Source organism: Spermophilus citellus (assembly GCF_964194105.1).
Source record: "Spermophilus citellus genome assembly, chromosome: 9".
Classification (NCBI taxonomy): Eukaryota; Metazoa; Chordata; class Mammalia; order Rodentia; family Sciuridae; genus Spermophilus; species Spermophilus citellus.
This window is the reverse complement of record NC_138191.1, coordinates 4,959,757-4,974,423: the sequence shown is the minus strand read 5'-3', so window position 1 is coordinate 4,974,423 and position 14,667 is coordinate 4,959,757. Positions and strand designations below refer to the sequence as shown.

General features: G+C 52.7%; 2 protein-coding genes across 2 annotated transcripts; both read left to right on the top strand.

The window, feature by feature from the left end:
* The first annotated feature begins 2,821 nt into the window (after positions 1 to 2,821).
* On the top strand, positions 2,822 to 5,907 carry S100A5 (S100 calcium binding protein A5). Its single transcript, XM_081306673.1, has 2 exons — positions 2,822 to 2,987; positions 5,419 to 5,907. Exons 1-2 carry the CDS (start codon positions 2,850 to 2,852, stop codon positions 5,560 to 5,562), a joined length of 282 nt encoding a protein of 93 aa, XP_081162799.1. The 5' UTR covers positions 2,822 to 2,849; the 3' UTR covers positions 5,563 to 5,907.
* Positions 5,908 to 6,717: 810 nt separating this feature from the next.
* S100A6 (S100 calcium binding protein A6) lies at positions 6,718 to 8,142 on the top strand. The gene is made up of 3 exons (XM_081306674.1): positions 6,718 to 6,869; positions 7,429 to 7,587; positions 7,895 to 8,142. Exons 2-3 carry the CDS (start codon positions 7,450 to 7,452, stop codon positions 8,033 to 8,035), a joined length of 279 nt encoding a protein of 92 aa, XP_081162800.1. The 5' UTR covers positions 6,718 to 6,869; positions 7,429 to 7,449; the 3' UTR covers positions 8,036 to 8,142.
* The last annotated feature ends 6,525 nt before the right edge of the window (positions 8,143 to 14,667 follow it).

The following is a 14,667-nucleotide window of genomic DNA, read 5'->3' as shown; positions in this document are numbered from 1 at the left end:
GTTCTATCACCCTTCTAGCTCGTTGGTTTTGAACCCCAGGGAAGGATTACTTCTGTCCCTTTCCCGGCAATGGCTGGAGAATAGGGTAATGCTCCAATCCACTGTATCTGCCCCCAGAGTGTCAGGGATGAGATCTGTTATCAGGCTCCTTCACCGATGGACCAGGGGCCTCAGAAGGGCTGAGGGAGGGATAGTGACGGGTAGCAGTGAGGGAGATGATGGGGAATGACCATAGCTTTAGAGATAAAATTCCAGACAGATGATCTGATGAATGAAATTGAGATCTCCTCCCCCCAAAAGAGGTCTGCTGGTGCTTTCCCTGAGGGTAGGCTAAAGGCTAGTGACTTCGGGCTACAGCGAGTGAGACTGAAGTTAGATTTCAAAGCTATTTCTGGATGATGTGAGGACCTTTAAGGAAGGGGTGCACAGAAGTCCAGCCCAGAGGCTGCAGGGTTGGGTCCCCTTGACCTCTGAGGCTTCCCTTCTCATCACTCTGGGCCTTTCTCTCTGGCCTCGGAGGAGTGTGGCAGGTGACTCAGATATTCCCCTGGAATTTGACTACAGAGGCTGGTCCAGGAAAAACCGCCTCCTCCCCTGCTCTCTCCGAGTCAATCTGCCATCTTTCCTGGGAGGCCCTCCCCGGAGCCTCCTCCTGCATCATTTTCTACTTCGGAAACTCCTGTTGCTTAGCAACCAGTCCCTGCTGCCTCACTAGCCTTGCAGCCGGGGGTGGGTGGTGTAGGGGCAGCAGGAAGATCCAGGCAGGCCAGGGTAGGACTGTAGCAGTGGTGGGTACTGACCCCCTAGCCCCTTCTGTTACCATCAGCTGGCCTGGTGGTATTACATCATCTGAGTAACCCTCCCTGACATTCACCCCATCCATGACTGCACCCTGAACCTGGACCCCTTCTCCTAGCCACAGTCTCTATGTCATCACAAAGTGCTAACCCTTCTCTGGGTCCCCTCTCCAATCCCTGATTCTCAGTCCTCTGTGCCCAGAGTCTCCAACAATTCTTTCCCATGAAGAATTTCTTAGTGACGTTTAAAAAAAAATCATTCATTTAAGAGCCCTTTAAAAACTTTTGGCTTATTGGGAACAATGGCACATGCCTGTAATCTCAGCAACTTGGGAGGCTGAGGTAGGAGGATTGCAATTTGGAGGCCAGCCTGGGCAACTTAGCAAGAATCTCAAGATAAAAAAGATGTAGCTGGGGATGAAGCTCAGTGGTGAAGCACCCTAAGTTCAATTTCTAGTACAAAAAAAACCAAGAAAACAAAACAAATAAAACCTTTGGCTCTGTGCTAGCTAACGATCCTGACTTATAGGAAATACCTCCTCCACTGACAGTCAGGGATCTCCAGGTGTCTCCTCTGCTCTTGGAGAGGGTGGTAGGGCGGGTTCCAATGTGGAGCCTTGCCCTCGGCCTTGGGGAGATACCTTTTATTTGGCTCATTCCTCCTAGGCTTCTGTTTCCAAAACAGCCAGACTTCCCTTCTTCTGCCTATTGCTCTATCAGATGGTGAGTTCTGGTTTTGGGTTAGAAAAATGACGTTTCTGGAACTGTAGATATGTGTGCCCCCTCCGTGCCCCCCACCTGTATACAAGGAAGGCAAATGTGCAGCAGGGGTTTCTCCCCAGTCGTTCCCAGGAGGCTCTGCTGGGTGTCCTCGCGTCCCTGACCCCTCCTCATTGGCCTTTTCTCCCTGATCCCCTGGGCACTGGGAGCCAGGGAATAAAGGCAGAGAACTGGGAGGGAGGCGGCGGCGGCTGCTTGCACTCCTCGGGTTCGCGCCCTCCCTGGTGAGTCCCTCCTTCTCATCTCTGTTCACCTCTGCTGGCCTGAGCTGGGTGACAGGTTGCAGGGTGACCAGCCACGGAGACCTCCTCAGGGAAGGCCCGGCTATGCAAGAGAGTGTGTGCTCCGGGAGGAGAGGGCAGAGTGCTGGGACGTGTGACTGCCATCATGTCCTGGCTGAGCCTGGGGGGGGGGGGAAGATGAGGATTTGGGGAGGTGGGAGATGAATGATGGGTCCAGCTCCAGGACTGACGGGTGGGCTTTGGGCTGGAGCCAAGAGCCAGACATTCTTCCTCCTGGCTCAGGGCTCTCCACCACCAGGCCGGCTGCATTGCTCAAGGTCCGTGGGTAGGGCCTCCTCCTTCCCTGAGGGGAAGTGGTTTTGAGTCTGAGCTGCAGAAGCTCAGCTATCTCCGAGGGGTGGCTGTGCTGACAGCATTGAGGCCCTCATTCCAACCCCACCTCTGGTCCAGGTCCCAGAAAGACCCTGGAGTTAGATGTCCATAGTCCTCTGGCCTCCAGGCCTCCTGGGTGCAAGTCACTGGCCTGAGACCAGAGGTCAGATAGGCAAGTCCAATCACCTCTTTCCTGCTTCCTGTTATGAGCTTTCAGCCCCAGCCCCTCCTGCCCTCGGACACCCGTTGCCCTGTCCCCTACTTTACAGCAAGACATTCCTTGATGTCAGGTGATTCAGGTGCTGGAGGAGAGGAGGTAAAACCAGTGCTCAGGCTGGACAGGGCAGAGAAAAAAACCTTGGCCCCTTCTCTGCTCTACTCTCTGTGACTAGCTCTGTTGGGGAGGTTATCTGTCCTCTTTCTGTCCCTAGCCCCCTTTGCCAACATCTCCCTAGTGGAGGAGTCCGCAGTTCCTTTGGGGGCTGGCCAGTCTCACTGTAATGTCCTTCTGCTGTTGGATTTTGGTCTCATCATGGGTTCCAGTCCCCAGTCCTTTGAGGGAGGGGCTCTGGGTGGGCTAGTGATGATGGTGGACAGAAGGTTTGGCTTCCTGAGGACTCTGACTTCTCCTCTCCCTGCTCTAGAGCTGCACACTGTGATGGAGACTCCACTTGAGAAGGCCCTGACCACTATGGTCACCACATTCCACAAATATTCGGGGAGAGAGGGTAGCAAGCTGACCCTGAGTAGGAAGGAACTAAAGGAGTTGATCAAGAAGGAGCTAAGTCTTGGGGAGGTAGGTGACCATTTCTTCTCACCCCCCGCAACAAAGTCTGAGTGGTCCTTTTGGGGGTCACAAATCTGCCCTTGGTGGACTCAGGTCTAAGCCAGGAGTGGGGATGGATGAAAGGTATGGCCAGCGACAGAAGGAAGAGGGTGGACTTCTCAAGCTAACAGAGTTCTAGATCTCTGTGCTGGGCATGAGTCAGGCTTGCTGAGAAGGAGAAGGGCTGAGCCTGGGCTACACCGCAAGCCTGCGCAAGGGCTATAAAATCAGAGGCAGATACTTTCTTTTCTTTTCTTTTTTCTTTTAAACATTTTTAGATGTAGATGCACACAATACCTTTATTTTGTTTATTTAGCTTTTTATGTGGAGCTGGGGATGGAAACCCAGTGCCTCATGCATGCAAGGCAAGCGCTCTACCACTGAGCCCCAGCCCCAGCCCTGGATGCTTTCTTGATGGTGGGGCCAGGCTGTGACAGAAGTGGCGGAGCCTGTGCTAGGAATCCTGCAGGGTGAAAGTGCCAGGTATCTAGGTCAAGGGGGGACCCTGCCTGATTCTGTGTGCTGTGCCTGGCAGAGCCTCTCAGATGGTGCTGACCTGCAGATTAAGGGTTAATTTGTGAACACAGGGTAGGAAGGAGACAGAGCTGATTATTATCAGATGGAGAAGGTAGAAGGGAGGTGACTGACAGAGGGGAAGGCCCACAGTAGACATCATCTTATTTTGACAGTTAAAAAAAAAAATCAAGGCTCAGGCTGGTTGCGGTGGCACAGGTCAGTCATCCCAGAGACTTAGGAGGTCGAGGCAGGAAGACCACAAGTTCAAGACCAACTTGGGCTACTCAGTGAGACCCTGTCTCAAAATAAAGAATGAAAAGGGCTGAGGATGTAATTTGGTGGTAGGGTATCCCTGGGGTTTAATCCCCAGTACCATGCAGGGGAGGAATAAAAACATCAAGAAACTTATATGGAATTTGTCCAGAGAGAGGCTGAGCTGCAGTTTCAGGGCAGTCCTGCGCATTACCCTCCCTTTTTCCTTTACAATTTGGCCTGGAGGCGGGGGAACACAGGGCAGGAAGGAGACACATCCTTCTGTCACATCCTGAACTCTGGAGGGCCCCAGAGAGAAGTTCCCTAGAGCGGTGCCCCCATGGGCAGAAGATGCAGCAGGGACAGGTGTCCCCGGTCTGCTCTCGGACCTTCCTGCCTGGATCGCACTGTCCTGGAGTTGATGAAGGCAGAGGGTTAGCTACCAGCTCATCAGGGGTTAGTTACTAGGGGACAGAGTCCCCGGGGAGGGCCTAGCTATCACAGGAGCCCAGAGAAGAACCAGGATCCTGTTGCAAAGAGGTAGTTTCCACCTCCACCTGTGCCGGCATCCTGGATCCTAGGAAGATCTGGAGCTGAGGGCAAAGACAGGGGAAGGCAGCATCTGCCTGTCTGCGGTTCCCTCCCGTCCCATCCCCAGGGCTCTGTCTCCACCCTTCTGGTGGAACCAGGGTGAGAGAACAGGGGACCAGACCGACAGCACAACCCCATGCTAGGCTGAGCTTCAGTCCAGCTCTCCTACGGGAAGGCACAGAAGGGCTTCTCAGCTTCCATGTACTGTTCTCATGGAGACAGACTACTGCCAGGGGTGCACCTGGAATCCCAGCCACTCAGGAGTCTGAGGCAGGAGGATCCCGAGTTGGAGACCAACCTGCACAACCCAGTGAGATCCTGTCTGAAAATAAAAAGGGCTGGGGATGTGGCACAGTGGAACAGCCCACCTAGGTTCAATCCCCAGCATGGCAAAAACAAACAAAACAAAACAAACAAACAGGACAGAATAAGTCTGAGATTTAGATGATGCTCAGTGTCACATAATCCTTAAGCTCTTTTTTATTAGGTATTAGCATGTGGAGGACGATCATGATTTTTGCATTAGCAGGGATTGAACATGGGGTGCTATATGACTGAGCTACATTCCCAGCCCCTTGCTAAGTTGCCCAGGCTAGCCTCAAACTTGTGATCCTCTTGTCTCAGAGTCTAGGTAGCTGGGATTACAGGCTTGTGCCACCATGCCTGGCTAGTCCTTTGCTTTTATTTTTTTTTGCAATCCTGGGGATCAAACCTAGGCCCTCAAACATGTTAGGCAAGAGCTTTACCACTAAACCACATCCCCAGCCTTAGGTTATCACTTCTCTAACAGGGGAAGATGTGGAGGAGGAGAGACTAGGCTAACTTTCCTATTGTAATTTATTTGAAGTCAGGTCACTGATCCCTACCAGGCGCCAGACCCTGAGCCAGGTGTGGGCTGGGGCGGGGGGGTGGGAGGAGATTCTGGGGATCAGCATGCATACAGGGGTGCTGACTTAGCTGGAGATCACGTTGAGGGTGTCTTGCATGGTGGAGCAGGGCGGGGAGGGGTTTCTGAGCTGTCCCTCCACCTGGACCCTTGCAGAAGATGAAGGAGACCAGCATCGACGACCTGATGAAGAGCCTGGATAAAAACAGCGACCAGGAGATTGACTTCAAGGAGTACTCGGTGTTCCTGACCACGCTGTGCATGGCCTACAATGACTTCTTCCTGGAGGACAACCAATGACCGGGGCTCCCCTCTGCCCTCTCTGTTTGCCACAGCTGTTGACCTCTCTAGCTCCTTTGACGACCCTCTTTGGCCCCTGACCCTCCTCTTCCTTCCTGATAGACTCTTCTAGCAGAGGCAATAAAGATTTTCCATCTCAAGTGTCTGGAGGCTGTTCTTGAAGGTGTCTTGTCTCCTCTGGTGTGGGTGGGAAAGGGCACGTAGATGTCCTCCGTTAGTGAGTGGAGACAGTTTCTGGGTGTTAGGGTCCTGAGCGCCCACCCCACTTGCCGTCCCTCGGTGTGAATGTCATGGAGCTTGTCCTGGCTTAGTTTTGCCCTCCTGAAAAACAGGGAGGCTTTTGCAGGCTCTCTGCAGGCTGCAGAGGAAACTAACAGAGAAAGTACTTGGAGAGTGAAGAGGCCGGAGAGCTGGGTGTGGCTCAGAAGGCAGTGATGACAATCAGTTCTGGCTTGTGGCTAGCTCTCCGGGCAGTCTGGCTCTGCTCCAGCCCTTTCCCTCTGTTGCATCCCCTCTCAGAAGCATCCTTCCCCTGCCCCAATTGTCTCTGGGGGCCAGTGCTTTCTTCTCCCTCTGCCTCCCCGCTCTAGATTTTTTTTTCTCAAGAGAGGATCTGGAAAACTTTTCACTCAAGAGTGAATAACTAATGCGGGGCGGGGGGCGGACTTGGCTCAGGCGGGTGCGCAGTTCCACGTGAGATGGTTGTGGGAGTGGAATTCCGGGGTGGGGGGGGTGGGGGGTGGAGTGTTGATATCGAGAGGAATTTGTTGTTGGTGGGGACGGGTGATCTCGAGTCTGTGAATCATCTTGCGACCCCTGGCTGCTCTCTCTCCCTCCTCTAAAGTTGACCCTGATCACCCTGAGGGGGTGGGGGACACCGGTCTCTGGTGAGATCCTCCCTCCCTCTCCCCCTCCCCACACTACTTTAGGGCCACATCCGAGCACTGGCGGCCGGTGGCTGCGGAAGATGCCGGGATGACCGCCTCCCCGGGAGCTCCCTCTCCATGCCCCGTCATAGACCACGAAGGGCAAAGTGAACTATGAGAATCTGGGGGGAACTCTGATGTCACCTGGCCTGCAGGGGTCTCCCCTAGACACCCGAGTCCGGCTGCTAGGCTTTCTCAATCCCGTCCTACCCGGAACAGCCCTGGGCGTGGACATCCAGGGGACCCGGGGGCGGGGCGGGGTGGGGCGGTGGGCAGTCCCCTGCCGGCCTCCCGGATGCGGCCGGCCGCTATAAGGCCAGCCGGACTGCGACACAGCCCGTCCCCTCGCCGCTCCCGTCTGGCTCCGCTGCCTGGATCGTGGTGAGTTCTCGCCGGGACAGCGCCGGGGTCCTCCTCGGGCCAGGCGTCCCCGCTCGCCACCCCCTGCCGCCCCGTCGGGGTCGGGATTCACTGGCCCCGTCCGCGGTGCTGGGGCCAGAGGGTCGGCTGGGAGAGGCGGGCTGTGCCCGGCAGCCCCGGGCTTTCCTGGGGTGCGGGAGGGTGTGTCCTGGGTGTGTCATTGTCGCCGTGTGTGGCCCTGCGAGGTGTGAGGGCAGCCTCCATCCCCTCCGCTGCCCAGTCACACTCCTTCCCTTTTCCTGGAAGCCCTGGAAAGGAGTCCTCGGCCTGATCGGAACGGCCTGATCGGCCCGTTCGCTCCTCAGAACCCTGAACCGTCTCTATGCCCCCGCGGTGGCCTCTTGGGGCGCTGTCCCCTGGCCTCAGTCTGCTCCCACCTCTCCTGCGCTGCCTCCTGATGCCACCTGTGTGTGGCCTGAGGCTGGGTGGTTCAGGCAGGCCGTGGGGACAGAGCTCTGGGGGGGTGTGGTGAGCAAGAAGTCCCTGGTGCTGTGACGCTGACCAGCCCTTCTGTCACCAGCTCTAGGTCCAGCCCTCAGTCATGGCGTGCCCCCTGGATCAGGCCATTGGTCTGCTGGTGGCCATCTTCCACAAGTACTCGGGCAGGGAGGGTGACAAGAGCACCCTGAGCAAGAAGGAGCTCAAGGAACTGATCCAGAAGGAGCTCTCCATCGGCGCCGTGAGTAGCCTCCTCCCCAGGCCCCTCTGCCCACTCAGCCATCTGGCCCACGCTTGCCACACTCAGGCCCTGGGCCGCTGGCCTCCCTGAGCTGCAGATCCATTCCCTCCCGGGTGGGGATAGTCTAATCCTGGTGTTCAGTCCCCCAAGGGAGGAGCAGGGACTGAAGAGAGGTAAAGCCAGGCTGAACCCAAGGTGGATGTCCCTGAGCAGAGCCAATGTATGAGAGCAGAACTGCCTGGGAGGAGGAAGGGAGAGCATCCAGGGGCTCATTCCTGAGTCCGCACTCTCCTTTCTGACACCTTAGAAGCTGCAGGATGCTGAAATTTCAAGGCTGATGGAAGACCTGGACCGGAACAAGGACCAGGAGGTGAACTTCCAGGAGTATGTCACCTTCCTAGGGGCCTTGGCTTTGATCTACAATGATGCCCTCAAGGACTACAAATAAATTGGGAAGGTGGAGATGCCCTCTGGGGGCTTGTCTGAGTCCAATCCAGTGGTGGGTAATTGCACAATAAATTTTTGTTGTTGTTGTTGTTGTTATTGTTGAATCTATCCTTGTGACATGGCTTTCCAATGATTTCTGATTCCTCCTTGGTCTGGCTGTACCAGCCATCAGGAAGTCTGCTTCCTTGTTAACCTCTGGACTGACTCACTGGCCATCTGCCCTGTAAGGCTGCTGCTAGCTCATCAGGAGACTGTATGTGAATTAGAAAAGACGCCCCGCCTTGGGGAAGCCATCTTAAGACTCAAATGGTCTCCAGTAGAGATCTAGGGTGAGACTGGAGAAGAAGTGGTGTCTGGGCTGCGAGGAGCTTGGGGTCCCTAGAAGTGGAGCAGAGATTGTCCTAGCAGCTCCCTGAAGACATGTTCTGCTCTGGGTGTGGTAACAGTGCAGTATGGGCCTTGGGGTGGGGCCCATCCACTCTCTCACCATCGGGAGGTGGGGCGTAGCTGGCACATCTGAGATGCGTGAGTCTGGGTCTGAGGTGGTTTCTGAGACCACTAAAGACTGTAGAGTTGATTGAAGCTACATTCTATTTTATTTTTATATTTTCATGGTGCTGGGGGTCAAACCCAGGGCCTCAAGCATCCAGGTCAGTGCTCCACCACTGAGCCCCATCACCAGCCCATGGAGGACCCCACTAGAATTCTCTCTCCCTGCGTTCAGAGATGGGGTCCTTTCTGTTGGGGATCGTGGCCCGAGGAGCTGGCAGCCCCATGAACTTGTGAATCATGAGGTGCTCACACATGGGGCACCATGGGGGCCCCTGGGAGGAGCCAAACGCAGCTTCTGTTAATATTGACCCAGCCGATCCCTGAAGTTTCATTTGAATGAATCACCAGCCTTCCCACTGGAGCCAAGCCAAGCCCTCAGCCCCCTTCAGAGAAGATGACTCATTGACTTAGGGTCTATTGTCCGCATCAGTGTTTTCAGGCAGGAGGGTGGGGTCGGGGAGATGAAGGGGCTTTTTGCTGGACATTCCTTGCCTCTAGGCCTTGTCCAAGCAGGGCAAGTTTCTCCCTAAATCCTGGGGAAAAAATATCTGGACCTCAGATGGAGACCACTTCCTTCTTACTGCCTTCCCCTCTTCCCGGTGCAACTTTGTGGAATTCAGCCCACTGGACGGGGATGGGTAAGCCGCCGAGAGCCGCACCTTTTTGGAACCCTTCCTCCCAGGGTTGCCTCCCCTTCGCCGCCCTGCGGGGTTATCAGGAAGGACCGCGTCTCGGCGCTATTCAGTTCCCTGGAAAAGTACTCGCCCCATTCCCGGCCGCCGCCCAGGGGCAGACAATTTGGGGCGCGGAGACAGCGCCCTCTTGCGGGCAGAGAGCAGGGCCCCTGGGGGAGAGTCGCGGGAGGGGCCCGGGGCGCGGGGTAGGTTTTCTTGGGCCCCTGCGGAGGGGTCAACCGTGTTAGGGTTGGCGCACAGGGTCACAGTCCTGGAGATGGATCTTGGCGCTCAGAGGAGGTTAAGGCAGAAGGATCTTCTGGTGCCCAGCAATCAACTTCACCTGAGACCCACCCACTCCCAGCAAAGTCAAGCGAGGGTCCTTAGAGGCCAGGAGACCTTGGTCTGGTTTCAGTGGGCAGGTGGGCTCCAGGCTGCGGGGAGCCGTTGCTCAGGCCAGGGCCTATGTTCCGCTTTTCTAGGGGGTTCTGGAGGGTGGGCAGCCCAGAGGTTGGAGAGAAGCACAGGTGCACAGAACACCTGTCCTTGAACTTCTGCGTCTCTACAGGAATGAAAAGGGACGGTAGCAAATTCTTCCGTTTGCTTTAGTGACATACTTTTAGAATTAAAAAAAGAATATTTTGTTTTTGCGGTGGGGAGCAGGGAAGCGGCATTTACAATGGAATCTGGTGGGTGTAGCAATCAAGGGGTGGGATTGAGTGTGGATAGGCGCACAGACTGCCCCTCCCCACACTTGGGACCTAACCTAGGGGCGCTCTGCTCCTGAACTACATCCCTATCCCTTTTTATTGTATTTTGTATTTTCGGACAGGGTCTAAATTCATGAGGCTGACCTCGAATTAATGATCCTCCTGCCTCAGCCTCCAGAGTCTCTGGGATTACAGATGTGTGCCACCACACCTGGCTTCCAGGGTTAGATTTCTTTGTGTGTAACCTGCTTGGGCTTCATAAATCTTCTTGAACCCATGGAAATGATGTTTTTTTTTTTTAATATTTTTTTGGTACCTTTATTTTATTTATTGATTTTTATGTGGTGCTGAGGATCGAACCCAGGGCCTCACACATTCTAGACGAGCTCTCTACTGCTGAGCCACAACCCCAGCCCCCCCCCCCCCCCAAATGATGTTTTTCTCTGTCTGGAAAGTCCTCAGCCTTTGTCTGCTAATGTTCCCTTAACTCTCTTTCCCTTCCTCTCCTCTCTTTTCTTTTCTTTCTGGAACTGTGAGCAAATTCCCCCTGTGCTGGGGATTGAACCCAGGGGGGCTCTACCACTGAGATATGTCTCCAGGTTGTGTCCCTCCCACTCCTCCATTTTTATTTTGAGGCGGGGTCTCACTATGTTGCTCAGGCTGGCCTCCCATCTCCTGATCCTCCTGTCTCAGTGTCCTGAGCTGCTGGGGTTACAGGCATGCACCACCACCCAGCACCCGCTCCACCCAGCACCCGATTCACCCAGCACCCGCTTTTGTTTTGTGATTTTTGACTGTGAACACAGTCTTTGGAAACCTTGTGGGTGGAAATTTCTGGAGGCCTCTTAGTTGAAGGTGGTTTCTTTATAGCAAGTTTGTCTTAGCAGATTCTGGGGGCACACTTGAGGGATGACTAGCTTGTTTAATTGAGAGTCCCCTCCCCCTCAAACTCAGGACCCAGATTTAAAGAAGGCAAATTCTCCTGAGTCTCTAGATGTGTAGGTTCATCTCTACCTCACACTTACCCTACATGTGGGGCTTTTAAAAGCTCAGCTTTATGTAGGGGTCCAGGAGACAGGGCTTCCCCAATATGCTCCCTCCTCGGAAAAGATCTTGAGTACTGGCAGATGCCCTCAGGCAAAACCCAGCTTCCAAGCTGTTCTTATTTCTCTGGAGTTTCTGTTTTTATTTAGATTTAACCTCTTAAGATATCCTACTGAATTGTTTACTGTGGCACTTTGATAAGGACTTTCAGCCAGGTGTGGTGGTGCACTTCTTTAATCCCAGTCACTCTATTTGGGAGGCTGAGGAAGGAGAACTGGAGGTTCAAGGTCGGCTTGGCCAACTTGGTGAGACTCTGTCTCAAAAATCAAAAAAAATGAAAAATAAAAACAAGGGCTGGGGATGTAGCTCAGTGGTAGGGTGCCCTTGGGCTCAATTCTCCGTACTGAAAATAAATAAATAAATAAATTTACATTACTGCATAATAAAAATGTTTATACTTTAAGTAACATTTTTAGATGTTTCTGGCTGACCAAGGTACTTATTCTGCCATTTTTGTTAGTCATCTTTTCTTCATTGAGACCAGAATATCTGACCCAAACAACTTGGAGGAGTAAAGATTTATTTTGGCTCATAATTTCAGAACTTTGGATCTGGAGTCAAACGTGCTACCGTTGCGCCGCGAGGTTCTAGTTCCAGAACTTGTAGTTCACAGTCGGCTTTGGGCCTCAGGTGAGGTGGAACGTCAGGGCAGAAAGGTGGGGCATATTAAAACTCTCAGTTCATGGTAGCCTGGAGGGAGTTAGGGGGGAGGAGAGGGAGGGAGGAGGCCCCAAGGACACACCCCCAGTGACATACTTCCCCCAACCATGCCCTACCTGCCTAGTCTCCACCACTTCCCATGAGTCCATCAGCCATCAGTGCATTAATCCATCCATGAGTTCGGCGTCCTCACGATCTAATCACTCTGGGCACTGCTGCCTTGGGGACCTAGCCTTCAACATGTGAGCTTCTGCGGGACATTCCAGATCCAAACCATAATAGCAATCATTTGTTCTTTTATTCAACGCATTTATGCTCAGGAAGTGCCTCCGTGTGCCAGAAACCATCCTCATTGCAGGAGACACTGGGAAGGATGAGATACCCTATCTGACTCAAGGGAATTCTCTGCCCACAGCCATAGAGGAACTCATTTCAGTTTACTTAGAAACGTGATTTTAATGGATTGTATAGCTGCAATAAGATAGCTCACAAAAAACGCATGGCTCAGCTGCTTTATCCGGGAGCCAGGCTGCCAGTCTGAAGAAGTGTGGGGTACCAGTGCTGGGTGGGCTGTTGGCGGTGGATGGGTCCCCAGAGGTACCCTAGGCAGGGCTGCTGAGGATAGTTATATAAGAGTGCTCTGCACAAAAAAATCTCTGACAGGGAGTCAGTGCAGGCTGAAATTCAGTGTGTGCTGCACTTTTTGAACCACCACCTTGGTGCCTGGCTGACACATCAGGAGGATGAGACACCTTTTCTACATTTGCACAAAGGCGACACCTGGATTAGCAGGCTCGGGGATGTTATGTAGCTAGGGGACTCAGGGGGATGCCAGTGGCCAGGGCCTGGGAGCCTCTTCCTCGTTTCTGGCTAGGATACTTACTTTTACCCATTGACAGGTGTGTGCCACCATACTCTGCTCCAGAATTTCATTTTTAAAACCCACATTTTGAAAAGCCCAGGGGCGTTGCATCAATGAAATGTCTCCAGCCCTTTTTATTTCTTATTGTGAGACAGGGTCTCTCTGAGTTGTCCAGGATGGCCTTAAAACTCCTGCTCCTCTTACCTCAGCCTCCTGAGTGACTGGGATTACAGGTGTGCATTGCAGCACCTGGTGGTTTATGATACCTTTAAAAAAATCGGTGATATGGTGTAACTGTGGTTAGGATGAAGAGTAGAACTGTCCAGCCTGACAGGGAGGAGGGGTGTGGGTATTCTGGTGGAGGTGCACCTTGGGATTGTGAAGGAGAAGTTAATGGGGTTCTGGACACTTCTACATGCTTTCCTTCCTAACTCGTCAACTGAATGCATATTACTTATATGCCTATTTCTCACAATGAAATACTTTTTTTTTTTTTGGAACCAGGGATTGAACCCAGAGGTGCTTCACCACTGGGCCACATCATCCCCAGCCCTTTTTATATTTTATTTATAGACAGGGTCTTGCTGAGTTGCTTAGGGTCTCACTAATTGCTGAAGCTGGCTTTGAACTTGCAATCTTCATGCCTCAGCCTCCAGAGCCACTGAGATTACAGGCGAGCACCACTGTGCAGAGTAAATATCTTTATATACATCCTTAAATGGATGCTTTTTTTTTAATGGCACAGACTCCCAGAAGTGAAACGGCTGGGTGCAGGGCTTATGCATATTTAATATAAATTCCTATTGCTGTATTACTTTCCAGAACATCAATAACACCTCACACTTCCCATTAGAAGTGAGACAGCCTTTCCAGCATCTCTGATAGCCTTAGGCAGTATCGTTTAAAAAGTTTTGGCCAGTGAAATTGGAAATAAAGATCAGGAGTGGGTCCTCAGGGATGGCTCAGAAGCCTCCCTGCCATGGGGTGTGGTTCAGAGAGTGTCTCATGGCCCCTTACGGTATTGCAGTCGCAGTCAGAGCCCTACATTTTTCTTTTTCTTTTCTTTTCTTCTTCTTCTTTTTTTTTAAACTGTGCATGTAAAGGTCTGACAGAGCTGTGAAAGGTACAGCCCCCTGCAGGTGGTGGGAATGTTTCTGCAGAATCTGCACCTAACGTCACATAAATAGAGAGCATCTTGTTCCTTACAGAGACGCGTAGGGACTGCTATGCCATTGCCACCTGACATAGCATGTAGGTATGTGCAAACTAGCTTCGCATCTCTCAAAAACAGATCCTATTTTTCACGGATGTGGAGGTTCGTGTATGAGAAATAGTCACGTACTTATTTAGCTCAGCCGTGCAAAGCTCGTGTGTATGCCACTAAGCACTTTAAAAGTTGGTCTCCTTTTGAAAACATCTGCTTAGATTTAGGATTCTGAAACTATCATGACACTAATGAGATGCATGGGTAGAAATTAGGAAGTGATACATCCACGGTTCTGGGTATGTAAGGGGTGGAAGGACTCAAGAGTACAGTCTTCCCTTAAAAACTTCCAGAAGGAAAAGAAACCTTGAACCTAGGAGGTGGCTGGGGCCATCCAGTCCAGAGGAGAGGGACCTGTGTACTTACCATTTCAGGCTCATTTCTTGGCTTTCCGTCAAGCAGAGATCTTATCCTACCCCCAGGACTGTTTTCCTCCAGAAGATAGAAGATGTCCGTTCTGACTCAGAGGCGAAGTGTGGCCTCTCCTACAGACGTCCTAACAGGTTTGACCAGGGCTGTGGGGTGCAGCTGCAGGGCAGGTCCCCCCTCGAGGCAGAACTAGTCCTGCAATGACAAACTGTAGGAAAGAAAACTTCCACGGGAGAAACTAGATATTCCGTTAAATATTTCTCATCAGGCTTCTCCATAGAGTCTTACTTTAAGGAAGGGTCCTAGGGACAGACGCATGTTAGAAAGCCCCCACCTCTAAGCCCTGGGTGTGGGTGGTTAGGAAGGTTTGGAACAGGAGGGGCCTTGATGGACATCAAGAGATTTGGAGGCTGGGGAGGTGCTGGACTGGACAGAGTC